This window comes from Gambusia affinis, linkage group LG20 (assembly GCF_019740435.1).
Source record: "Gambusia affinis linkage group LG20, SWU_Gaff_1.0, whole genome shotgun sequence".
Taxonomy (NCBI): domain Eukaryota; kingdom Metazoa; phylum Chordata; class Actinopteri; order Cyprinodontiformes; family Poeciliidae; genus Gambusia; species Gambusia affinis.
In genome coordinates this window covers 8,515,001-8,542,575 of record NC_057887.1, presented here as the reverse complement: position 1 = coordinate 8,542,575, position 27,575 = coordinate 8,515,001, and the positions used below count along the sequence as shown (strand labels likewise).

The 27,575-nt window shown below is 39.4% G+C and overlaps 1 protein-coding gene across 10 annotated transcripts in view; it reads right to left on the bottom strand.

Annotated features, from left to right (window-relative positions):
- The window catches only part of myocd (myocardin), a 95,250-nt gene extending 67,984 nt beyond the window's left edge, over positions 1-27,266 (bottom strand). For 4 of the 10 annotated variants that reach the window (XR_006369294.1, XM_044102471.1, XM_044102480.1 and 1 more), the window contains exons 1-2: positions 14,051-14,154; positions 12,769-12,978 (exon numbers count right to left, since the gene is read on the bottom strand). Coding sequence is in view for 9 of the 10 variants with exons in the window: in XM_044102471.1 (XP_043958406.1) it covers positions 12,769-12,928 (160 nt within the window). In the remaining variant the exon portion in view is untranslated. Of the gene's footprint in view, positions 1-12,768; positions 12,979-13,987; positions 14,156-15,072; positions 15,518-27,154 lie in introns of those variants that run through there. The other 6 variants (XM_044102478.1, XM_044102483.1, XM_044102474.1 and 3 more) reach the window with 5 other exon arrangements.
- Between the last annotated feature and the right edge of the window lie 309 nt (positions 27,267-27,575).

The window sequence follows — 27,575 nt, the reverse complement described above, 5'->3', positions numbered from 1 at the left end:
GTGTGTTTCTTCTGCTACATGTCTGTTTTAGTATTTTTCTTTTCAAGCAAAGAAAAAGTAGATATCTGAAGCAACTGGTCAGTGGATCCAATATATATTTATATCTACAGAATGTAAAATGTGTAGAATAGCAGTCTCTAAAATAATGTTGCATAGATCTAGAAAGAGTCCACACAAAAAACAACAACAAAGAAACACTATTGGTTTGTTTCCCTCCACTTTTAATCAGATTCTAGTTCAGAGTTTTTGCTCTCAAGGCATTAAATAAAATGTAGACTCAAATCACACGGATTAAACTTTAAAGTCTATGCAGCTCGTGTGCTTTTCTTGTCAGATTTTTTGAACAATTCAAGATGAGTTTTGGAATACTACTGCGGTGTCCACATCCAAAACTGGCATGCACAAGCCAAACGCATTACTGCAGAGTAATTTACCATGACAGAGGCCTTTCTAAGAGAACCTCCTTTGTTTTATTTATTTATTTTTATAAAGTTAGTTTGCTTGTTAACTTAAGAAATTATTCATCATTTCTATTCATCTCCGCCAAGAACATTTTTCTGGACAATTGGATTTGTCGTCCTTCAACCTCAATTTATTGCTGCAGTCGAGCTTGGTAGAAAACCGACGACAAAATACCTTTTCTCCAAGTTTTATTTCTAACACCTGTTTGAGATTTGGCTCGGAAAGAGGAAAAAAAAATAAAAAATCAGAAAGAAAAAAACAAAACAAAACGGAACAACACCTGAGAGTCGAGAAAGAACTATACGTTCGAACGAGCCCACATACTGAGAGGGAAGCAGTAAAGCAAATTGCAGACTAATTTATAGAACTTGAGCTTTTTATCTGGAGATTCTAGGATGGGATCGCAGCTTTATGCGCTCTCAGTAAGTCTGTTAATCAGTCGGTTTCAAACGAAGCCTTAAGATGTCTTTGTTTTTATTAATATTATTGTTTGAATAGACTCGTCGTTGTAGACCGAGCTGCGTTGTCCAGGAATGCAGCTCGGTGTGTGTTTCTATCATCCGGCCCTAATCACAACCAGGTGCCTCCGATTCAAATTAACATATGGTTCTAACTTTCCTCCTACTTTGACAAATGCATACCTGGGTTGCTGACTAGTAAAAGCATCAAATGAATTCTTCAGTTTTTCTCTTTATGATTATTATTATTTACAACATGAGGATATAAGGGAGGGCGAGGCGGGGCAGAGCGGAGAATGATTTCACCTTGCATGCAACCATCGTCTTGCCCGCGTTGCGCGCCTTGACACACGACTGCGATCGCAGTGATTAGAAGCAGGACTTGTTGTACACGTGTTCATTATTTGGGTTATTGGTGCATTCGCAAAGGGCAATAAAAACCAAAAGAAAGGCTTTAATGTGATATTTTCACGATCTGACGTTTTGGTTCGGCAGACAAGTGTTTGAAAGAAATGCAGGAGAGAAAATCTGCCCTCTGCAATTTTAGAAATTTAGAAACATTACGGTGGGTTACAAAAATGCTGCAAGGAAACACAGGAATGGTACGAGATCGCAGTGAAGCACATAATACGATTCTTTCTCCATCTTGGATATCTAAGCAAAGCGATTAATTGGATTAATCCTGATGAATCTAGTCTAATTACTAATTTAGTAATTGGTCAATTAACTGGAGGGTATTGTTAACCACTCAAAAAAGGCCAATAGCTGGAACAACATATTGAGCTGTAATTAAACAAAAACTGTCCAAAAATGTTATACATTTTTTTTATTTAACTATAAACATGTTCTACCCAGAACCCATCAAGAGGCATATCTTTGCTTCACCTCGTTCAAATTCCTTAAAAAAAAAAAAAAAAAAAATCTGTTAAGGGTCTTTTGATATCCAATTTTTAATTGCTTAATCCACAAAAGACCCCAGATCTGTATTGGTGTTGAGTCAGAAATGATAACTCGCTCACAAAAGGAATGCATATATACACATATGGAGTAGTGTGTGTGTAGGCGTGTGTGTGTGTGTGTGTGTGTGTGTGTGTGCTAGGCTCTCCACTGACTGAGTGTGACGACAGGGAGGAGGTCACTCCCAGACAGAGGCTGGCAAAAAGAAAACACTGCAATAACACAAAATCTTTTTGTCGTTTTGTCATATTACTAACAATTAACTTGTTAGCAAGATACAGGAGCTTGTTTTATATAAATATTTCTTGAATATAGATCAAAAATCACTAGTTCCACTGGCAGATTTTTTCCCCCCACTTATTACAACATTTTCCTGTTACAAGTGGAAAAAATCTGCCAGTGGAATACGAACTTTATCAACATTGTGGAAGGACTGAGGTAAAACAAGCTCCTACATTTGGCAGAAAATTTACTTGCAAGTTAATTTAGTCTCATTTCAAGTGTACTAAAATATTTGCACTGGAAATCAGGCAAAAACACTTGGTAAGATTTTGTGTTTTTGCAGTGAAGGGGTGCAACAGTGGTTTCAAAAGTAAATCAAGCGAGGAAAGCTCTGGCTCCTGATGTAACAGGGATTTTACAGACAAAAAACAATCAAAATGCACGAAACTGCGTCGCCTTGGATCCGGGAATATCTATGCCGACGCATAGATATACGTCAGCATATCTATGCATATCTAACTACTCCAATGTGGAAGTACCAGACTTTTCATTTGACATCTGCACATTTTATGCAAAGTAGAGGTAAATAACCGCTAGTGTGATTCTCCTTGCCTCTTAAAATGCAACTTATTGGATGAATGGATGCTCAAACAAACTGATGATACTGATCCTGGTATAAATGATCTATATCATCATTTGCATTGTGTGAAAAAATCTGGTATTTTAATTTCCATTTTATTACATTAGCGTCGCACCGCTTCAACAAATTGGAATATTAATGAAAATTCACAAAGCGAAACGTTACATGGATCAACTACGCACAGATGGCTGTTTGAAAGCCTTTATTTCTGTTAATGACGACGCTTTTCTGCTTACGGTTAATGAAAACATAACATTTCAATTAGAATATTATATCAGAGCAATAAAAGCAATTTTTAACAACAGAAATCTGGACGTAATGAAAAAGTACGTTTAATACCTGCTTAAGGGTTGCTTTCGAAATGCACTTTTAATCTGACAAATGATACGCATGGAGACGCTCAAAATGGCCACAGAGCACACTGGACTTTATTAATATCAACTATAAATATATGATCTTTGCTTGTAAAAACTGTAGATAACTGTAGTTTATATGTTGGGCACATTGTGTTCCAAGATGTTCTTTCATAGTTCTAACAATAAAGAATATGAGTGCTGAAGAGTGAAGGCAGTAGTAAAAAGTCGAACAGCGCGAGGTTGTAAGAAGACAATTGGGATGGCACACAACACGGAGAAGTCATACTTTAAAAATCCGTAACGGGGGGAGGGAAGGCTACAAAGTTTGTTGTCAAATCTTGTTAAAGATAGTTTGGGTTTAAGTGCAACATCGAGACAGCTGAAGAGAAAGTCAATTCCCAAAATTAAATATACAGCTATTTGTCTGGCCAGAGACGCTTTTTAGCCATAACTACTTTGGTTTGAGTTACCCAGGTTTGGAAATCTGGAGCTAAAATGTCTAACTGCTCCCCAAAAACAACAAACGACGCACCTGGGTCATGAGCAGAGCTGTAGCTTTGAGCTGAAGCAGAGAAAAATATATACTTAATATTTTATACACTTATAATCAAGATTTCGACTGTTGTCGTCTAATTTATTCATATTTATTCATCTATTTACTTAATTGAAACCCTAACCATATGACTCCTTACTGTCTTGCTCCTGCAATTCTTTGTTAAAATGATCATTATGTTGTGATGGGATGACATTAGATGGATGATCTGTGGAAAAAAAAGAAAGCAAATAAAATCAAGCTCCTCTATCTTCTCCCTGTGCTCCCAGCAACAACTAGAGAAACAACCAGTCAGAGGCAGGGGGAGGGTCTTAGCGCTGTCAATCACCCTCTCTCGCTTGCTCTTTGCTAAGCTACAACCAGTTGGATTGAACTGAATTGTAAATATTTTGATAATAGTCGTCTTACTTTTAAAGTGAACGAGTGCGCTTTTTGTGGTTGTACAAATACACCAAACCAAAAGTGAGTAATAGCGATTTTTATCCAAGCCGACTGTGATGCCAAAACCTCAGCTGTAAACTTGCGGGGTTTGCAGTAATTTCTTTTGCAATGGCACATTTTTGTTGCCGTCCAAAAGCGAAGCCGACGCATTTTGTGTTTTACTCCTAATCTAAAACCCATGTTGCAGCTTCGGCCTGGGCCAACGAAAGCAACAGAACATGACAAACAGTCTCAAGAAGTGCTGAAAATGACGGAACGATGTGTAAAAAAACGACAGAACGGATTAAGGTGGGCCTTTTACTCCTATTTATTTTCATCAGGGTGTTAGATAGCGGTATTATAAGGCTGGAAAGGGATGTGAAAACGTCGGAGACGTTCCCCGTTTCCCCGCCCCACATTCCTCCACCCGCCCCTCCGAAACCCGGACAGAAGCGTGCGGCGTGTGATTGATATCCGAGAATGATCCCGAGCGGTTTCACCTACTCTTCTTTTAGGCCTGGAATGTGCTCGCATCTAAGCCACTGGCTGGATCAGGTCTGTGTTACTGTTTTCATTTCTACTGTGAAGAAGAAGAAGAAGAAGAAGGAGAAGGGAAAAAAAATAGCCTGCTGCCCAAAAAGCTCTTGTATCCACAATACAACACCTGGAAAAAGAAACTCTTCATTAATCCCGGCAGCCCCTGAGAATCTGTGGTTCTAAGCGCTGCTCTTCCCCCCAAACCACATGTGAGGCGGCACGGTGGCTGGCCGGCAAAGCCTTTGTTTTAGAGCAACTCCGGGTTATTGTCGGGTCACCCTGGCTGAGTGATTCCTTAATTGAATTTCGAAGCGTTTTGTTTTAGTACGCCACCGTCAGAGCTCTCCGGGCCCCTAAAAATATCCAAGTGGATGCGATGACCTCATCTTTTCCGGAGTTTTGGAGAAAGATAATCCGACATGGTCTTTATCACTCTGACTAACAGCTGATGAATGAATAATTACAGGCGACCCCAGATTAGACCGCCGTCCGTGTAACTTTAGAGTACTAAATCGCACGGCGACGACCCGATTCGCTGATGTCTCTGAGGAGAGATAGCGCCGCTATTTTCTTTCCCATCCTTTCTTTTAACGGTTCGTTTAAAGTATTCAAGCATTTTTTTTCCCACCTTATAGCCTAATAATTTAATGTATTTTGGGTGGATTTTATGGTTTAAACCAACACGTACTAAAGCATTGTTGTGAAGTAGTTTTTAAAAAAAGAAGCCTATTTTCTTTCAAATAAAAATTTGTAAAGTTTGCATCTATTGCAAATCCCCTTTAGGCTTATCCCCCAAAATAAAACCCAATTCAACCACTTACATTCAGAAGTCACCAAATTAGTACATGGAATCCATCTGTGTGTTATTTAATCCAAGTTTGTTAGAGATTAGTGAACAAACAGCATACGGACGTCTGCAGTGATGTTTTGCAAAGGTTTAAAGGAAAGTTAGGATACAAACCAGTCAGTTTTAAAAAAGTTAGTTTGGTAGATCCATAGGAAGGTAGTGTTGGGTCTTATAATAAGACTGTACACCTACAGTTGTGATAGTAAAATTTTCTTTCACTACCACAAAAAGAAAATTGTCTACAACTTTCGGCAAAAGAATTATTCCTCTTTTATGACAGATTATTAAGGCCACACTAAGAAAATGACGATAAAATTACGGGAAGTTGTGCTGAAGAATAAAGTCAAATAAAGTTGCAAGAATCCGATTTTATTCTCGTACTACTACTCGGAATATTACGACGTTATTCTTGCACGACTTCTCGTAAAGTTGACTTTACTCTTGAACAACTTCTTGGGACTTTATTCTCGTATGACTTATTTCTCATACTTTACTCTCATAATATTAGAGCTGCTCCAGTAATAATTTTTTTTATATATTTTTATTATTTCTTAGTACTACTCTCATAGTTTGTTGAACACTTCAGCCATACATTTTTAAAATAAAATATTTACTAGACACTTGATTAATACTGACACTTAAGTCATTCCACCCTTAAACCTGAATTTTCCAACAGAGGAACAACTATTTAAATTTAAAGTGATTTCAGTGGCGTCTAAGGTGAGCGTTTTTAACGTACCCATGCAATTGCTAATCGTGATGCACTCATGCAGGTGACTTCATCTTTTTAATCACTTGTCAGTAATGGAGGACAGCAGCAGAATATGCAAACCCAGGAACGTATCAACACAACACGAGCGTGTTTTTACTTCCCTGGAAGAAGCGGTGACTAAGACCTGCTCTCCTGCTGCAACAGCCCCGCTCTGTATTTATATTAGCTGCAAAGCACATTTTAACTGTACATTCCAGTTAGGTGAACAGCTCTTGGCCGGTGCAGACGGATTTTTCAAAGCTTTGAGAGAGAGAGAGAGAAAAAAAAGAAGTAAAAATTAAAATAAAAGAATAAATAAAAAAATAAAAAAAGATGTCCAGTCAGTTGGCAGGAGCAGCTGTGCAGCATTTTTGCAGCAAAGGCAACAGAATCATTTATTTGTCTGACTTCGCAGTACGCCGGTATAGCTGTCAGTAGGTTTTTACTGTAGCAAGCCTAAATATGAAACCAATTACAATCTTGGGTCGGCACTACAAACACAGCCTGCATATTTTTTTTGTTGTTGTTCTCCTCTGAAATACAAGCAACTATTTCATGCCTTACCTCCCACCCCTTCTATCCCACCTTTTTTTTTTTTTTGGCGTTTTTCATCGCTTTACGTTGTGTGGTTTGGATAAATAATAAATCTGTTTACCACTCGTGCGCGCTGAGGTAATAATCGCCTTCAGAAACGTCCTATTCATCAACTGAATCTGGTCCGTGTGTCCGCCGCTCTCGGCTTCGCTCGGGTGATGAATGAACATCTGAGTAATTTCATGGATGAATTAGGAGCTAAAAACAACAGCGGATTGGTGGGGCGGGAGGGGAGCATCGGCAGATATTCCACCTGTTGCCTAAGACTAACAGAATAGTATGATTTTTCTTTGTTATGGCGTTGATGCTTCAGGCAGATAGTGGTTCAGACAGAACTCCTGGCAGCTCTGTTGAAAATGCTTTTTTGGTCATTTAGACAGCAAAGCAAACAAGAACATGCAGCACTTATCATATCTGGAGTAATATCTGTTCATTACATTCATTGCGGTTCTTTTTCATGCTGTTCTCAAAGTCTGAATCTTAACCACAGCCATGAAAGCTAATTACACAGACACACAATCTCTAATAAGAGAGCAAAGTTAATTATCTCTGATGGGGATACATCAGTCAGTTTAAGGACACAGCGCTACATAAACAACAAGACTGCGGAGGTTGATGTTAAACTACATGAAAAGATCAAGCATTGGGGCTGATCACGTCCATCAGCGCCGCTGGCTAATATCCTCCAGATGAGCGTAGTCTCCCCCCACCCCACTCTGCTTCCCCGACTCCCTTCGTACGTCCAATCAGCGAGGAATCCACCCAGCTCGCGCGGTGAAGCTGGTGCAGGAAAGAGTCCAGGCTCTTTTAACGCTACGTGTTGGAGAGCCGTCGGCTGCCAAGCAGGCATCGCGTTCGTCTCGCTAAACGAAAGAGTGCCGCTGAGTTTTATGTCAAGTGAATGTGGGTTGGAGCGTTGAAGTCAGTGAAAGGTTAGCAAGAGACAGCTCTGGTTTCTGGCTGCTTTTTTACGGCCTTAAAAGTCATTTGAAGCTTTTTTTTTTAACTGAAACATGCTAGCTGGTCAATCCCTTATGCAGCCCAGGAAAAATAGACGGAAGTGCTGTCTATTAAATTCACACCCCTTTGACTTTCACATGTTTTATCAACCTACAACCGTAAACTTAAGCGCGTTTTACTAAGATTTAGAAAGACCGACTCGATGTTTCCTTCACAAAATCAATCTTGAAACGAGTAGCATGCATTTGTATTCAGCTCTCTTTACTCCAATACCCCAATGTTGTTCATTTCCTTTAGAAACGGAGTGAACAAACAGCTTTAAAAAGACAAAGGAACACAGCAGACCAGTCAGGGAGAGCGTTGTGGAGAAGCTTAAAGCAGGGATATGCTGAGGTACAATACTTCAAAACAAAAGCCTGGAATATCTCACCAAGATGTCCGTCCAACTGAAAGGACAGGACAAGGAATGAGGTTATTAATCAGAGACAGGCAGCCATCATAACTCTGGAGGAGCTGCAGAGATTCACAGCTCATGTTTGAGAAACAGTCAATAGGATAACTGTTTGAGGTCCACTGAAAAAAGCTGGCCTTTATGGCGTAGAGGCAAGAGAAAACTCTTGAAAGATGGATCGTTTCCAAGTAGTCACTCTTAGAAAAAGCTTTTAATAGCCTATTTAGTTTGACTAATTCCAACATCATGTGTCATTTCAAATGTGTGGCAAAGCTAGGCTAAGTTAAGCTAAGCTAAGTTGAGTTTTCCTCAAAGCGTACAATAAGCACATACAGGTAGGAGTTCTGGTTAGATGGTAATACTTCTTTTTTCCTTACAGATTTTTTGCAAAACTACTAAACTGGACACATTGGGGAGCGAAACACATGTTAGGGAGATGCAATTCCTAAGCTGGGAGAGGGAGATGATGGCAAGATGAATGGAACAAAACATGGTCAATAAAACCTGTTAAAGTCCTAAAAGGTCATTGTGCTGTTGGATGATTCTTAAGTGCATCGCCACAGGTACGATGGAATGGTTTACATAAATATATGTGTTAGAATGGCACAATTCCACAACTTTTCTCCAGCTCTGTGATGGACTGGCAGCCTTTTTCCAGTGTTTACCACACCTCTCGCCCAGTGACGCCTGGAGAAAGGCATCAGTCTTCCCCATGACTTTGCAAGCACAAGCAAGTGGATGGATTTTTATCCACGCACATTGAAATTTAGTCTCTAAATGGTCAAAACTGTTAGATATAATCCAAAGATTTATAGCTGTAATTGCAGCAAAAAGTGTTTCTAGACACTATTCCTCTCTTGAGTTTTGACTCAGAATAAGAAAGATTATGGAAGTACATCAAAATTTTTAATTATTGTGTGTAAAAATGTGAAAAATTTCAATGGGCATGAATTCCTTTGTGAGGCACTGGACAGGGCAGAACTGACTAATCACTGCAGTCAAAACTAACTCGATGCTGGAGAAAAATATTAACTCCCCTACACGGCACATCATTGTGAAACAACAAACTAGAAAGCAGCAGATTTATTAGAAACCCGTCTCCACTCCACAAAAAAGGCTAAGTGAGCAGCGATTCAGCAGTAAGACCTCTGATGGCAAAATTGTGTTAATGATGCCATCATGTGGTCTCTCTCGACGGAGATGCTTTCTTCGAATGTGCATTTGCAAATTAAGAAGTTGATCCAAAAGAGAGAGAGAAAAAAGGGTTTTTCGGTTTTATACGAAGCAGTTTATTATCAGACCTTAGTAACCACGGAGATTTCTGAAGAACGAGCGGGAAGCAAAAAAAAAAAATCATCACCTTGGTGGGATCCTGGGAACTGATGTTGGGCTTTGGGCCAAACCTGCCACTCCTCTGCATTACCCAGACTGTAAACCAGCGTTAGATGGATTGTGGTCTTAAGCGTCTCAAGCTGAACAGCGATGCAAACACACAGGGTTGTGTTGTGGAAAAAAAGTCCACACTGGAGCACTTTTTGAAAGCCGCCGTTCATCACGGCACCAACAAATGTTGTATAGAAAAAAATCCTCCAAATAAAGAAGCAACTGACAACTGTCCAGCGAAGAGACAAATCAAATATTCAGAACACTCTCGCACCACATGCAGGAAGCCATGTGCAACATTTCATTTCTCCTCATCTACTAAAAGTATTACGCTTTGTGCACCAAGATTCTAAAATTTAAAAAAATCGATATGCCTGGTCCTACGTGGAGGAAGAACCCAAAGAGTGAGGGATGAAGACACTTTACAGTTCATGCTTTAACGACAATAGATCGTTCAGTCAGACAAACCCCGGAGGTGACAGACTCTAGTGTTTGTGAGCATAAAGTTACCCAAATTCTAAAATGCACTATTTTAGCTTGAATTTGACCTTTTAATTATCCCTGTCACTGCAAAACATCCACTGACGTCTAAAGAGGTAAAGTTCTAATTCCTACAGATGTTCACAAATCCATTTCTCTCTCAGGGCCTGACATTAAATAAGACCACGTTTTCTGTTTTAGCTCTTTGCAAAATGCCAGAATAATCCAAGATGATGTTTTTAGACATATTTTTTTACTTTCTTTAAATTTAGTTTACATACACTAAGAATACTTGGCCTCTAAACAATTTGGAAAAGCCGAGATTATGATTTAAACTCTCCAAGCTTAAGTGTCTCACAAGCCCAACAAAAAAGCATTATATAATATCTGACTACTTACTACCTACAGCAAACACGTCTACTTTGATTGTTTACTTGCCTAGCTGCATTTGGGTCTTCACAATTCATATTATTTGAAACCTCAAACCTTTCAAATCACAGTGAACACAACTCTTAATTTGAAAAAAATAAACAATCGTGTTTGTTCTGAAATGTAACGAATACAAATATTGGTGATAATCATATGTGAGCTAAAACAGGAAAAATTTTGAACTACTTAATACCAGACAAAAATAATGTATTTGTCATATAGTGTATGCAAACATCCGGTTTTTAACTATGCATGTACAGTACCTTGTAATTGGATTCAATTACAAGGTGTGTCCAAACTTTTGGTCTCTACTGTATGATATGTATAGTACTTTAAACTAATTTGGATTAGTTTAAAGTTTGAGTGTCGGGTTAAACAGAATACTAACTGTTAGCATTTTATTTTTCAAAATATTTTGACAACTATCACACCATTTTTCAGGTCTGATAGTTGTACATTCTCAGGTAAAACTCTTGTGATTAGATGTAAAATAAAAAAAGAAAAGTGAGACTTCCAACTGCTTCCATTCACCAATGTAATGTTTAACGTAATATAAAGCCAGCTATACTTTAGAAGGGGGAAAAAAATACAATTCCTTTTTCTATTTTTAGATTTTTCTCTTTAAAGATGGAGATTTAATTATAAACTTGGTGGACAGCTATGAGATGACGACATTAAATAGGATAATGACCCTTAGGTTTGCTCAAAATGCTACATTCTGCAGCTAATGATGAGGAGGTCACCATGTCAGTAAGAGTTATATCATTTACTGCTGTTTTGAGACTGTCATCTTGTAATCTTGAACGCGCCCCTTGTCTTGTTTGTTTCTCTTCCGCCCTCTCACCTCCAAACCACTGGATAAAACGACTGGATAAAATTGAGGAGATTACACTTTATGTCCATCGCCGCCTTCTGTTACCCTTACTCCCTCGCCACACATGACATCATGGAAATCTTTGTCGGGCTTCAGTTGCAGTAAAGAAACCCTCCGTTGTTTTAGCTATTTTGAGAGCCCGTGTGCAAACACAGGGCTAAAAATATCAATTCAAAACACAGGATTCCGCAAATGTTTCCACCTCCGGCGGCATCATGCAAGTGGCATTTGAGTTAGGTTGAATTGGGCCGTGATGCTGAAAAGGAAATATTTCAGCGTGGTTTAATCTTCAGAGGGATTCGATGGAATTTTTTTTTTGAAATGTTCGAGGTACTTAAACGGGATTTGGAAAATGAGCGCGACTTAAATCCTTTCCGCACTAATTGCGGCGCTCCGACTCTTTCATTCATTTCCAAAGGTACACAAGCAGATGTTGTTGAATCAAGCAGAGAAATCTGCAACCTCATTATGCTTTGGGTAAGAAAGGCATTCAGGAATTTAGATTTTACAAGAAACATGAACTCAACACTGAACAGCTTCATCTTAACTGAAGATGAAGTACGGTGACGGCGTTCTGTACGCATCCTACTGCTGTAAACCCGTTCACCTACGTATACTCAGAGTGAAATATGAACACGATCTGATTCTTCAACTATGTCTCTTAAAATGCAATTACATATTTGTCAAGAGTGAGAAACAAGTGGGTTTAAGTTCAGGTTTTCAACTAATGACACAAGACTGAGGCAACCACCGAGCGTGCCTCATATTGTATGTGGTATTGTCAGCTGTTTGTCATGTGGTATTCCTTCTGGATGTGATTCTACAACACCTAGGTTCCTCTAGTTGTTTTCTGAGATACGATTTTATTTTGCAATAGTTTGAACTCTTGTTTGAACTCATTTGTCTTTGTTTGGGGCTAATTAGCATTAGCGCGGTAAGTGGCTCGTGTTAAGCCCATTGTTGAAGAGAAAAGAGATATCCTACAGCCACTGAAGTCCACTCCATTTTTGTTTCCATTTCGTTAAGAGGGAAGTTGCGCACATGTCTTCTTCACAGGCTTTTATGTTGTTTCCTTCAGCTGCTCTTAGTGCAGCGCCTCCACAGGAAAGGAGGTGAACAGCTTGCTCAAAGGATATGGCTTGTCTGACACAGTGCAGTGTGAAAGCGAAACAAAACAGCTGAAAATGCAACAAATGTTGCAATTTTGCTCCTCTATCAGACTATCATGTACGAAAACACCCTTTGAAGAAGCAAGTTAGTCAAAGTGGAGTTATCTTCTACTCTACCCAACTTCATATTAGCATAGGCCTACCTCAGAAAAGCTAAAAAAATAAAATAAAAAATCCATCACAAAAGCTTGAACTTTGGAAAATTTGAAATATAACTAAACTCACCATTTTTGCCTTCGCTTGTCTGTTTCCTGGGTCTGTGGCCTGGCCCGTCTGTCTGCCGTCCAGCTTCTCTGCCAGCATGTGTGGCCCTCTGTGGGAGACCGGGATGCCGTCTGTCCCGTGGAGCGTCGTTGCAGACCTCTGAGCATTTCACAGCGTTCATGGCTCCCCCTTCAATCCCCAGCGGATGACATTTCTTCTTGGGTCACCTCCCTTCAGCAGAGAGAAAGATACCGTGAAAGTGAACGCTTGGCAGACAGGGGGGGCGGGGGGCCACGTAGCAGCGACTCTGAACTGCAGCCTTGGTTAACGGTTACAGTTAAACAACCACTGTCAACCGGAGTTTAAATAAGCGCAAAAACATTATAAGCATGTGAATGGGTAAATGTGAAAACTCTTTCCTTGACACTAAAAGCTGGAATAAAGCCAAGTCAGTGTTTACAAAACACAACATGTCTTCCACATTTCTGTTTTGGAGGCCCGTCTCGGGTCAGCCAGACTGCAGCGTGTGGCTGGTTGTTTATGATCCCAGTTTAAACTCACGTTCAGCCATATGTGTGCATCTCTTAACCAGGTGAAGCTACTCCCTTCAGGTGATGGGGAAAGAAATATCTACTTAAACAATATCAAAAGAGCAAAGTTTTAAAAATTCTGAACAAAAACAAAAAAACAAAAAATGAAACATTACCAACACATCACCATCTTGTTCCCCTAAAAAGTGAATGTAAGAAAATATTTAGCAATCGAGCAGAGAGGTTTGCAAGCAAAGACTTGATCTGAGCAGAGACAAGTTTTGAGCGCAAGGAGAAAAGTTTATGAAAGCACAGTGAGTATTTAAAAGAGAGCAAAAAAATTTGAGTACAAGCATTACAAGTTTTAAGTCCTGAAGTCCTGCTTTCAAAATGAAAATGTAAGCACAAGTTTTGAGAACAAAGGACATGAAATCCAGCTTTCAGACTGAAAATATGTGCTCTCAAATTATGGCACAAAAATTGCCCCATACTGTCAGGATTCTGGTGCGTGAGTGTTTGGGTGAGATTGTGTAGCACAGTTGAGTGCTACAAAATCTCACTCAATGAGATTTTGAGTTTTAACTTTTTTGACCTTCAATTGTTATGAAAATGTTGCATACATCAGACATAACGTAAAAGTCTTCTGACATCGGATTACAACGGTAACTGACGTCTTAAAATTAGCCTCTGTCTCTTTAAGAATCTCCTACCCTTTCCGAGACTCCCTCTCAGGCACGTCATCACAATAATGCTTCTTCGCGTCGGCCGTTTACCTGCTCAGTAGATGTGCGGTCAGTTCCACCAGGTGTTTGCTAGTTGCTGCTGCTGCTAGCTAGCGAAGTGGATTTGTGTGGGGGCGGGGCGGGGGAGATGCTCCAAAATGGCCGCCACAGGAGATTCAAGGATTCCTCTATCGCGCTCAAAAGAGTCTAGGTATGTTTTTATGAAGAAATGGCATTATATTTTTCTCTAAAACTCAAAAAAGTGAAAAAAAGAGTTGATTTTATATCAAAGAAAACCCCAAGTCTCTTATTCAGGTGCGAACAGTCGTTTATACTTGGGAGCATGTAAATGTACGGCAATTTGGGGGAAATCGTGGTAAGTAACACAACATTTTATAAACTGCGTGATGCTGGGAGAGCTCTGCACGTTGTCCAAAACCCAACCTAAAAACTACTTCCTGTAATCTTCCATCTTTTCGGAAGTAGTAACATCCGAATGTTGAACATGTGACTCGGTAAATTTGGAAAAAATAAAAAATAAAAAAATAATTGTAATCCTAGAGCAAAAAAAATTTTGATTGAAAAATACAGCTTTTTTATATTGGTGTGTTTGCAATAAGCAAATTTATTTTCGCAATTTCACTTTTTATGATAAACACAGCTGTTGCTAATTGTAAAAAGAAGCCTTTACCCTTTCCCATTTTCATTCATCTCTTTGTCGATTTTGCATGTTGGACAGGAAGCTACAGCACAAACATTATTTACACAGTAATCCACATATGGAGGGTCATTTACCAGTCTGGACAATCAGCTATAAAATAGCATAAAATAAATTTTTTAAATTGATTTAAACCAGATTTATTAGATGTGGCTTCTCAGAAGATCATCTCCCGGTTAGTCCTCTGGGATTTGGCTCACATTTTCGGGGAAACGTCCCTGAATGCACTGCGTCTACTCACACGATATCTTGACACATAGATTACATGCTGTGTGCCTAAAAGAACAAAACGGTTCCACAGCATACTGTACATAAACACTGGCCCTGGCGAAAAATAACAAACCCATGCATTTACCTCCGAATGCAGACAACAGTTACTGTAAATCAGCCTGTTAAAAGGTCCAGAAACGACTGGGACTCTTCCTCGCAGCATCAGGAGGAACCTCTTTACTGAAGCCTTAACTGATGGGCCGCCTTTGAAAGCCCACCCAGAGACAGATAGGGTCCGCTCCGACAATTTATACCACTGGGGACTTGAAATAGGCAAAGAGATAGGCGAAGGAAAACATTGCCTCAAAGACACCCAAGTTCAGCTTGGTGTTTCATATTAGCTCAGAGCACAGCAAGTTATCAGCGAATCTCCTTTTTTATGTGACACTAGACTGACCGAGGGGGAAAAAAAAAGTTTCTTCGTTGTGTGACTTAGAGGCAGTATCTGAGGAGGTAGGGGAAAAAAGACAGGAAAAAGTAACCTAGCTTGCCTTCAAAAGAGTCAGGTTTATAATCTGATGCTATCTTGTGAATGGTGCTCTGCGTTTCAAAGTCAACACAATGCGAGCCAGGACACGTGGACACGTGGCATTAGGAGCTCCATCAAGATGAGCCGATAGCAGATTCCTATAAAGAGTTGTCCTCCTGTTGATTCTCTTTGATTGGTCTGAATGCCTTCTGCATTATCTGCCTGAGTCTCTAATGACTCGCAGATTAAGGGGTGGCTGGGAGAACAGGCAGTCGCTTATCTGCTTGAGTTCACAACCTGCCCTATATTTTCTTCATGATGGGGATGTTAATCTTTATTACGTGGCAGAGTTTAAATAATTGCTCCCAGATCTTACTTGCAGAACGTCACAAAAGCATGAATTTTGGCACGTCAGTCATGGTGGTACTTTAATCCACAGCTTTTGTTGCCTTTGGATTTCTGATGATGTTTCAGTTAATTAATTAATAACTTGGAATTAACATCATAAGTCATCGCATTTTTAATTAATTAATTTATTTTTTTTTACATACAGAAGACCTGAGCAGGAACCTTTGTACTGTGTTTCTGGTACACTTGTAAATTTGACACACAAACAACATCCGCAAACAATAGCGATGGACGACAAAGCCGCTTCTCTCGGCCCACTGAGGGCTAACTTTTGTTTCAAAAAAATGTTTTATTGGGAAGCTGGGAAAGACGAGCATTGCGTTCAAGTTGTACTTATAGTTGGCACATCATCGAAACTATTCAAGCCTAAAATAGCACTTCAATGCAAAAGGTGTTGGCAGCACAGACGTCCCCAATCACTAATGCTAGTGTTCATAGTCGTGAAAAGGTATTTTTCAAAGTAAGTTACATGGATGATCAGGAGTTCCTGAAACACTTGAAAGATGAAGAAGTGTAACAGCTGTTTGTTTCAGTCAGATGATTGAGTAACCTAGATAACAAAATAAAATCAATAAATATCTTTGTTCGCTAATGCTAGCGTCCACAGTGGAGAAGAAGTGTTTTTTCAATGAATGACCAAGGGTCCCTGAAACACTTGGAAGGTGAATAAGCATAATGGCACTTTGCACATAGCTTTCTGTTGAAATATGATAAATGAACCCTGTGGTTAAACATTTTAGCCATGTCCCACCACTAATTCAAAAACAGCTTTTTATTTCTCCCTGCTAATAGAATTCTTTGATACTATTCTACAGAAATGAGGCCTTTTTTTTGGTCTGCTTGCCACTGGTCTACAGACATCCCAGAGTTCGTCACAAGCATCACACGGATGTGAGGCACTATGAAAAGGTCAGTCGGACTCTACCGCCAAGTAATTATAGAACAAAATGAGATTAAAAGCATTTCTGGAGCCATAAACACCGAGGTTATCTCATCGTATTCTTCTGACGGTTACATACTGGTTGAAATATGCAAGAAGTGCTTTTAAATTACGAAGCCCCAGAGGCGGGCTGTAGTAATCTACTTCCTATTATAGAAGGCTTGCGTGTTCACAGTGGCATTACATAATTCATAAGCAGGATACTTTAATCTAGCTTTTTGTTTCATGTCACGACTAGTGAAGGCTATATTTCACACTGAATGACAAAGAGCTGTCTGTTTGTAGTTTCGAAGAATCCCACGTTTAGCCTTTAGCTGATCTCCTCGTCTGTCCTGCGCTTTCATTGACAAATTATTCACTCCAGCAGTCACATCTGGTATATTTTCTTTCCGTTTTGTGTCTTTCCCTCTACCCTCACACTTTCCAGCTGTTTTTTATTTTTTTATTTTTTTTTAATCGTTTGAAAGTGGCCACCAGCTGAGTTGGCACTAAGCCAAAGGTAGAAGGCCTGTAATATTTAACTTGGGGTGGGTCCAGGATTTCCAACGGAAGACTGTGAATTTCTGTTGCAATCAGTCCGGTAAAGTAAAGCCTCCAGCTGAGCTCATTATGATAACTCCTTCTTGTTTTCTGCTTAATAACATTTGATTTTACGCGTCTGAATGAGAGCGTCGTAGCAGGTTGTTTTTAACAGTTGGCGCGCCTTCAAAAAGTATTCACGTCTCTTGCACTCTTTTGCGTTTTGTGACATTACCGCCACAAACCTCAGTGTTTTTATTAGGTGTTTATGAGCTGGACCATCATGAATTACCACAATATTGTCAGCGTTTTGACTTTTAAAAATAAAAATGTGAAAAGTGTGGTTTGCATATTAGTACAGCTTCCATTTGCTTTGCAATCCCTGAATAAAACCAACCCCATCCATGTGCGACGGAGTTGATAACTACAATCCACCTTTGCATCACTTTAGTACAAATCCCACAAATTAAGTTCTTTATGGAAAGGCAGAAAGAAGAAAGTTATTGTTTGTATAAAGCTATAATAAGACCAGAATACATTTTTACCCCATGTTAAACATGTGAAAGAAGTTGCATAGAGCTAAATCTGTGCCATAGTTTGTTCATAAGAAATTGAAACTAAAATAAAGATTTGATAATTGATAAACTGAAAATAAAGACATAATTTTTTTCTGTTTCAAATCTTCTTCAGTTTATTTTTTCTTTTCTTTTGGAACAACTTTATAGCCCCAGTTTAGCTCAATAAAGGTGCTTTAGTAAGATGATTTTGACAGTTTTGGCCTACATACAAATTCAAAATGCTGCTCATAGTTAGGCTGCCACATAAAGAGATAAAACAAGTAAGAAGTTGTAAAAGTAATATGACTAGGAACAGTTATGTTCATAAACATATCACAATAAGTGTGAAATGAATTAATCACATGTTAAATTAAAACAAGCTCAATTTCCATTAGCATGATTTATCATTGTTCTCTCTTGATTTTGTTTACAGCGACTCCATTTTATTTGTTGCTTCGGTTGTTTTGTTTATTCATTTTGAATATTTAAAAGGTTCCAATGTTAAATACTCATTTGAGGTTAAAGTTTATAAATTTTTGAGAGGGTCTACTTACATTATTCTGCCATTACCAATATATTACTTGAAAATGGTCTCCAGACAACATTGTCATCATTTATTGCAATAACTTTTGGGATAGTTTAAAGTCTAGCACAATTTGTTATTGTGTACTCTTATGTAAATGCATCTACAACAGTGTAGAACATGCAGTAGCTGATGAAAACAGTCTGCACGATACACAAAACTGAAAATGCTCCACCGGGTCTCAAGAAAAAGGCCATTTAATGCTGCCTCTCATTTGTCCTCGCTCATATCTACAGTTCACATTACTGACAATAATGGAAAGCTGAATGAGCTCCCAGATCAGTTTCCATTTCCAGTGGACGGTAGGGTCAGATCTGGAAATTCTTCCCACAACAGAACGAGCCAAGAAATCCCAACATCTGTCCTCGCGATGCAGAACTATCCAAATGTGAGCCGGTCCCTGTGAGGTTCTACAGTGTCACTTCTCCTGTTTCCCGAATCAGATGGGCTTATTAAATTGGATGGGGTAGATCTCACAGATCGCCATTCAGTTTATTACTTGAAAATGAGAAGATTGTGACACCTATAAGATACGGCTAAACTCAATTCCCAGGCAAGGAGAGCATTAATTGTCAAATCAGGTGTCTGTCAACAAGTCTACTGTTGCTTTTACACTTCACAAGTCTGGCTTTAGAAGGAGAGTGACAAGGCAAAAAACACTTTATTAATTAACTTCACACACAAGGAGAAGCAGCATTCAGCTTCTATGCAGCACAAATCTGGACAAACTTCCAGAAAACTGCAAAACTGCCAAAAACACTGAGTGACTAACTCAAACCCCACCAGTTTAGAGTTGCCTTTAATTCCTAATAACTGGATTGAAATATTTGATTTGCTTGATGATTTTGATGGTAGCATTAGACAAAATGTAATGTTGGGTACTTTCTTGGGTTTTTAAGATGTAAAGCAGGTTGAACTGCCTTGTTGCTGAAATGTGCTATGCAAATAAACTTGACAAATTTATCACTTCAGAGTAACGTTTTTGGTCCATTGCATAAAACCCTGAAAAATACATCTAGTTTTGTGGCTGTAATGTTACGTAATGCAAAAAAGAAGAAAATCACACAGGTCTACTCATGTATTACTACTTAAGGTTTAACTGACCGATGCTCTTTAGTGGAATGCTTTTATCTCAGGGGCTTTTCCCCAAGACTGAACCCGCCTTCACACCCTTATGGTGGTAATCTCCAGTTATTTCAGCATCCAACACCGGCCGCTGCATCCTCGCATCTCATGCAGCTTTAATCCAGCAGCATGATAATACTTAGCAGAGGGAATGTGAGGCCGTATCTGTAATAGGTGACATGGTGTTTGTTTTTTTGGGTTTTTTTTTTTATCCCAACAAGACAATGCGCCTGTCATGGTCAGAAAAAAATTATTTTTCCTTCTTCTGACAAAGTGAGTAAAGACTGATGAAGTCTTTAGTTTTATGGGGGGGGGGGGGAGTTAAGGGGGGCTAAACTGCAAAACAAAATCCTGCTTTTCAACTTCCAACAAAATGACATGAAGCATACTCTGAGATGAAAAGGAGCTCATTACATCAAATTATATTCTGGTGGTCCAGTCAAAGTCCTGGCCAAAAGTCAGAATCTGAGAATCTGTGCTATGATTCTGCGTGTTGTAACCACAGCAAAACGCGGCTCAGCCAAATCTCGTGGGATCCGGACATACTAAAAAAATCCCAAAACAAATCACATTTTTCAAATATGCACTTTAAGTAACTTTTACATTTTTATTTTCCTCTTATAGTTGAAAATAGTGAACTACTTCCTGTTGGTTTAGAAAATCCCACTAAAATCTATTGCAGCTTGCAGTTTCAATGTAACAGAATGCATGACTTGTGCATCTTCTTGCATTCCCCACTCCCTCTTTCTTGCTCTCTCAAGTTTCTATGAAATGATGATTTTTTATTTTTTTTAAACAAGGATCTGGCAAGATCTCAAAGTTTTGCCATTCTATAATAAACAATGACATGACTATCAGGAAAATATTTACTTCAATCTTTAAAGTGACTTATGGCAACGTTGGCCGCTAAACAGAGTGTCATGAGTGTTATGCTGTCAGGTGGCACAGTCTGTATAAATACTCTCTGTGCACTTGTTTATAGGAAATCCCCCATCTGGTTTCAGCAGAACACAGTCCGGCACACTGGTGACCCCTTGAGTTTTTTTCTTCTTCTTTTTTTTTCTAATGGAAAATATAACGGTGCTGGAATAGTTGGTCTCAAGTGACAGACAAGACAACAATTTAAAAGAGTGCAGGCTCCACATCTCTGAGTCCAGCCCTTTCCCGACTTGTAAACACAGAGCCCGGCTTTTGAAGAACTATCCAGAAAAGCCCAGTGGTCTTTATGTCATCCTGCTTTTATGGCATATAAAAGGATAACACTGTTGTCATGCCTCGCAAACTTCAAAGTACCAATGAAGAGTTTAGCAGATATATCTGGAAAAAAATTACACAGCAACGGTGAAGATGTGATGAAACACGCCAACAGAATCCTGAAGAACTTCAACAGAACCATTAGAAGCATGAAGAGGAACGAGATTATAAGATTTCCACACCTTCACAGCTTCACCTCATTCTGGGATTTATTGTGATCCGCTTTCATTTGAAACCGCCTTAAGCAAGTCTAGATTTTTTTTTGTTACTTTTACCTATTTTATGGCCAATTTGGTTTAGTCTAGAAGGCCCCTAAAAGCAGAGGGTGACGGCTGATGCTTACACAAAGCTGCCGTGACGTACAGCCGAAAAAACATTGAACAAAGTCAAAAGGACAATTGTTTTGAAACTGGCTTTGGGGGAAAAAACAAAAAGATACAGGTTATTTAGTTCAGGTTTGCATTTGTCAGCATTTCTTTTTATCTCAGCTGAGATGGACCAATAGAAATAAGTGCATATGGAAGCCAGGAGTGCTAATGTTTCACTATATGCTTCAAAGATTTGTTAGGTTTATCTTTAGTTTAGGAGCTGCCAGAATCTGAATTATTTTTAGGATAAGGCTATAAACAAAGTAATCTCAACTCCATCTATATATGACCCAATAAAGTTTTTATAACGCACTATACAGCACAAATCAGAATTTTGTGGTTCTTAATTGGTTACACATGTGACGTTTTGCAAATGACCCCCTCAGAAAAGGGCTATCTGTGGTAAACAAATGTAATCCATGGCAATACTATATAATATTCTGTAAAGTTTAAATCTATATAAAGACATAAAATCACTAAAGTCAAAGAAAACAGTTCAACACCAATTCTTCATTAGGTTCTTTAGGGTTTACATTCTTCTTGATGGACACTAAACCCTATAGAGCAGGGGTGTCAAACTCCAGTCCTCGAGGGCTGCTGTCCTGCAACTTTTAGATGTGCCTCTGCTGCGTCACACCTGAATAGAATAATTAGGTCATTAGCAAGGCTCTGGAGAACTGATCTACACAAGGAGGAGGTAATTAAGCCATTTTATCCCAGTGTTTTGTACCTAAAAACTGCAGGACAGCGGCCCTTAAGGACTGGAGTTTGACACCTGTGGCTTAAGTAGATGCATTCATATCTTTGAAGTTTTCTGTTTTTTACCTTGTCAGGCCACAACTGACTTTCTGGTAACTTTAGTTAATATCTGAGGTTTACTTTTATTTGCTGTAGTGACACATGTTCAGTTTACCACAAAGTCGTGGTGTAATAACTGTTGAGTAGTTCATAGATTTTGCCTCTCGCTCCCAAACCACTGCGACACCAAAACGATACCTCTAAAGCCTATGTATTTTTTTGAAAAGTTAAACTAAAATATGTCATGGCATTTTATGTCACGTACTCTCTTTCTATGTTCACATAGAAAAAATAGATGGAGGCAAGTGCAAGAAAATACTGGAGGAACGTCTGTTGGCGTGCAAAATCCATGCGACTGAGCAAAATTTTAACGTCCAGGAGGACAGCAGTCACAAATCCACAATGTAATAGTTTAGATCAACACACATTCGTGTCTTAGAATGGTCTGGTCAAAGTCCAAACATAAATCCACTTGAAATTTGGTGGTCACAGTCACTCAGTTTGACTGCGCTTGAGGTAAACGTATGACCCTGTCTGCAAAGTTCAGTGTGTCTATTTTTATGAACAGTAAGCTTGCGTAATGGGACTTCAAAACACCCTTCAAACTTGTGGAAGGGAAAGGGTAAATGAGAAGGATTCGGCACAGCACAACTGAACTGTTACCAACGCAGCTGGGCTCCTAATATTCCTCCATCTTCAAACTGTTTAGGCTTATAGCATTTATCCACATTACTCACATAAAGATGCCTTGGGCGTATCATCAACAGTTTGCACAGGGAAACTGTGGAAGACGTCCCAAGCCCCACTTACGCACACATACAACAGGAATTAACTGAACTAGCGAGCAGCAGAAGGGGCTTAGACCGTGTCTCGTCTGCTTTCACGTGCCAAGAAAGAGTAAGATATTCCAGAGAAGCCAATCTGCTTATGCATTTCAGTTCACCAGATGGACATAGTGTTATGAAAAACATGCTTTCTATGACTCCATCATCAAGTACAAGTTTCTGGACCTTGCAACTCAACGAATTTGTTAGCAGAACCAGCGGCACGTGGTGCGTCTAACAACATAAGATCTACTTGAGTTTCTAGTTTCTCTGTTGCCCAAAGCCTAGAAACTTGCAGAGCAGCTGTAGAACCCAAATTTTGGTAGATGACAGTTTTAAGCAGGCAACTAAATAAACATCCTGGGAAATTAAAAGGCCTGTGTCGGGCCTCTGCTGCTGTGCGCAGTAATTTGCATGATTTTCCACAGCCTGACAACAATCAGGTCTCATCTTGCTGCCCATCTTAAGAGGATTTACTACCAAAAGGAGTAAGAGTTCACATTTTTTATGGTACCACAAAAAAAAATTAAGGAAATAAAAGATAATTCTTGTAACATCCCTCATCACAAATAAAAGCTAACCGAAGGCCACACAATGAAAAACACTGAGACGCACAAATCGGGAGTGACCATGACTTCTCCTGAACTGGGCTAAAACTCATCCAACTCACAGGAACACGGAGGCCCAATTTAAAGAGCTTTGGGTTTTTTAGGAAGTAAACACAAGAAAAAAAAAATGAAGGTTTCTTAGCGAGACTGCAATGATTCAAGATAATTGCCATGTTGACCAGAAACTGGGACTTGTCATTAATAAAATTCATTGTCCAGTTAATATGGTGGTCTGCTGTCTGGACTGCTCAGAATAAATATTAGGACTTTTTTGTAGACAGCACACATGGCCTTGCAGAGGGTCAACACTGCTTGATGGGCTGGTTTATCTTTTAGCTCCCAGGATAGTACAATAGCACAGTTTATTCTATTGCTTAGAGGTTGGATATGTTCAGATGGTTAACAGGCTATAATGGTCTTCAATGTTTGATGACTCTGTGGCTCATGACTGTTTGCTCTGTGCCTGAAGTGCACTCTTATGTGAAAATCAAAGCAAACCCAACATGCCCTAAAACATTAAACATTTCTACAGTTATTGGTCGGGTTCTTACTAGAGCAATACCTCACATAACAGGGAAAAAGGAACATTTCTGACTGCCAATGCATTTTGTGGGAGGATCAAGCAAACCCCAACATTCAGTAGCTTATAGAATCACTTTTTCAAAGCAATAACCTCAATACATCATTGTGGAAACAATCATCTCTTCTTTATAACATTACTTCAATTCAAGTCGACTTGCATTTTGCCCAGATCCTGCAGCTTGAAAGTTGGTTTGAGGTGTTTGTGCCGTTGATCTGTGTTGGATTTTGCTTGCCATTGTGCGTCATGATCGAAGGTTTCTCCTCTGGTCTCGTCTGTCTGAAAGATGTTGTACTTGAAATATCTATTGTGGTTTATTCCGATGTAACCTGGCAGAGAGAGACTTTTTGTTTTAGAGTCAGTACTCTTTCAGTGTTTAGACTGTTGCAGCAAATATTGAGTTTTGTTGGAATGATGCATTATCTGACCTTGGTGTGAATGGGTTAGGACATCAGGACTGGGATGATTTGGCCACTGTCTCCCATTGGGAACTGTTCTAACCATGAATAATCTTTTTCTCTGATGAATGATAGACTTCATTTCTTTGAAAATGGTCTTACAACTTTTTGCAGTTTGAGAGGTATCAACATTTACCTCTTTCAGGTCATTGATAAAGTCTTATTTCCAAGGGAATAACGCTTGAGGGGGAGAGAGATGTAATTCCAAACAGTTAAACAAAAGTTTCTTTCCTTGCTTTTTTTTTTTACAATGGTGGTATGCATATGTTTGACGGCATTGGTGTATGTATATGATTAATAATTAGCTTCTGAAGTAGTTCTCCAGTCTAAAAAAGCCACTTTTGTTAACTACTCTGCATATAAACACTGAGCAGAAATGTATGTAGTTTTTATCTGCATCACTGTTTGTTTACAGCGCTGAAGGAGGAGCAGTATGGATTGTTAGTGAGTGAATGGCTGTAAACTGATAAGTCTGCTACTACTTTACCTGTCCTGCATGAACCCCTCTGACATCACAGCGCTTTGGCCCAGCAGCCTTTGTGCATCAGGACAGACTCCTTGCTGGCAACAAGAATGATAACTTGTGTGTTTATCTTGCTCAATACAAAGAGGCCATGTAATCTAAATACATAAGGTAATATAAATACAAAGGTACCATATAATGTCATCCATTGTGGCCGCGGCCCCAGGAGTGTGTGCGGATGGGGATGTCTTGCCTATGCCTCCTGGCCCCGGCTCTGGTCGGGTAGGCTGGCACTCTTTGTGTTTAAAAAAACTCCCGGAAAGTTTACAGTGAGTGTACTTCTGCTGCGCTTTGTGTGACAAGATTTAACGCACCATACCCATCAGCGGCAAAACAGCCACAGACCTCCCCGGAATCCACTCTGCCACTTTCCATTCATGCATTTCCACGCATTCCCCGGCTTCCTTCAACTGTCCCGTCGCAGCAAACCTCTGTTGACAATTAATATCGGCTCTGTTTGTCAGTCCGCAAGCTCAGAGGCTACTGTGTGTTTACTGCACTTTTGTTCTGTCGTGTGTCACCCTTTGGAGCAATGCAAGTTGGAGAAGCGCACAATTTCCAATGCATCTGCTGAAAAAAGACACCGTGTACGTGAATGGCAATCCAGTGCAGCAGTGCTACCTCAGGCTCTCCTTTTCAGACAGTTGCTTAATTTAAAGTGATATATTATGCTAAACACGTTTTTATTGTATAGCTACACAAAATGATGAGCTACAGTATCACCAGTAAGTGTTTATAGCCCCGCGTTTGGTTATGTTCGAGACCTACAAAAGGGATTTTGTAAACATATAAAGATCTTAGCACCCAAAGCTTAATATTTTGTTGAAGGACCCTTAGTCACAGTCTCAAGGGGGCATGACTCTAAAGACTTGGTCCCACTGTTTTAGTGTCTTTCTTACTTTTCTCTTCAGACTGTCTCAAGCTGAGAGAGTCAGTCACTCTCTGGATCTTTGTCATACTGGAAGATGAAGGGTCATCTTAGTTTGGAGTTCTAAAGCACTATGAGCTACATTTTCTGAAAGAATATTGCCACGTTCGGTTGTTACAACTCCAGTCCTCAAGTACCACTGACCAACAGCTTTTGGAAGCATCCCAGCTCCAACACACCTGAATCATAGGGATGGTGTTAAGCCAGGTCATGACCGGTGCCTATTGATTGGAAGTCAGGGCAAAAACTTGTTTTGTCGTTTCATCTGACCAGAGAATCTTGCTTCTCCTTGTCTGGCGATCGCTAACGTGGGTTTTTGCAGTATTGAAACAGGGTGCAATCTCTATATTATAAAACAGAGGTCTGATTGGTGGAGAGCCTTAGCAATATTTGATCTTTGAGACACTTTTTTAATCCCCACCAGTGAAGTACTAAAGCTCCTTCTAAGTGACTGTTGTGTTCTGGGTTGCCTCTCTGACCCTTTCTTCCTGACCTTTACTTTAGTCATGAAGGCAGAAATAGGGAGGGCTCTGGTCCTTGTTCCATTTCTAATTATTAGAGACAACATTGCTTTTACAGGCCATTTAGTGCAGCCAAAACCATTTTTTCTATGTTTCCCCAGTTTTTTCATTTTACATAATCTTGGGCTCTCCAAGATACTCTGACTTGATTGCTTAGTTTCTGCTCTAACATGTACTGCCAACAGTGAAACCTTGAGTATACAACAGTGTTCCATTGAAAATCACGTTTAATCAACTAAATTTATTACAGATGGACTGCGATCAGGTTGCAGGAGCTTCTCGAAGATGATCCGTGGAAATCCAATGTATCCAAAGTAAATTTTTAGCATCAAAGCAAAAAGTGTAAATATGTACAATGCTCCCCCCTTTTTTTCTTTTTTTTTTTTACACTTTAACAAAAATGTCTCTCTTTGTCCAGCCAAAGGAAAGCATCCCCTCACCGATCACACACAAAATCAGAATAAAATCCATTTAAAACGTTGTTTTAATGCGACAAAATGTGAGGAAGTTTAAGGTATGAGATTATAAAAGCACTTTGACATTGGAAACAGATCCACGCCTGGTCTCAGCTTTATTGTAAATGTTATATTAAAGCTACTCCCTGGTTTATCTATGCTATCTGTTTTGTTATTGTAACTGAAACAACTGCAACTGTAAAACAGAATGACTAAAAAGCTCAGCGTTATATATGTCAAACAACTTACATTATAATCCAACAGCAGCGCCTAGAACATTCCTCTCAGGACTCTTGTCTTTCTTTAGCGTGTGTGTGCTCCCGTTGCTCGAACACTAGAAACGTGTGACGAAGAAACGCTCCAACTGTGAGAGATGGAAAGACAAGGTAGAACATCATTGATCTGTTATTGTAACCAGCAGCAGGTATTGCTAATAATAAACCGTCTCCATGATGTCACCATTCCTGCGGAGTAAAATTTACACCGTGTTTTGTGCTTAGCAATCAAACAGTAGTCGGGGTAATGCTGGCAGCAGGAGAGACATCTCACTGCATCAATCTTATCCACGAGGAAACATTGATTTGAATAACATTTTTCATAAAAATAAAATGAAATGTGCAACTGCTTTTACAACTGGAACATTTTTTTCCCTTCTGATTCTAATTTTTTT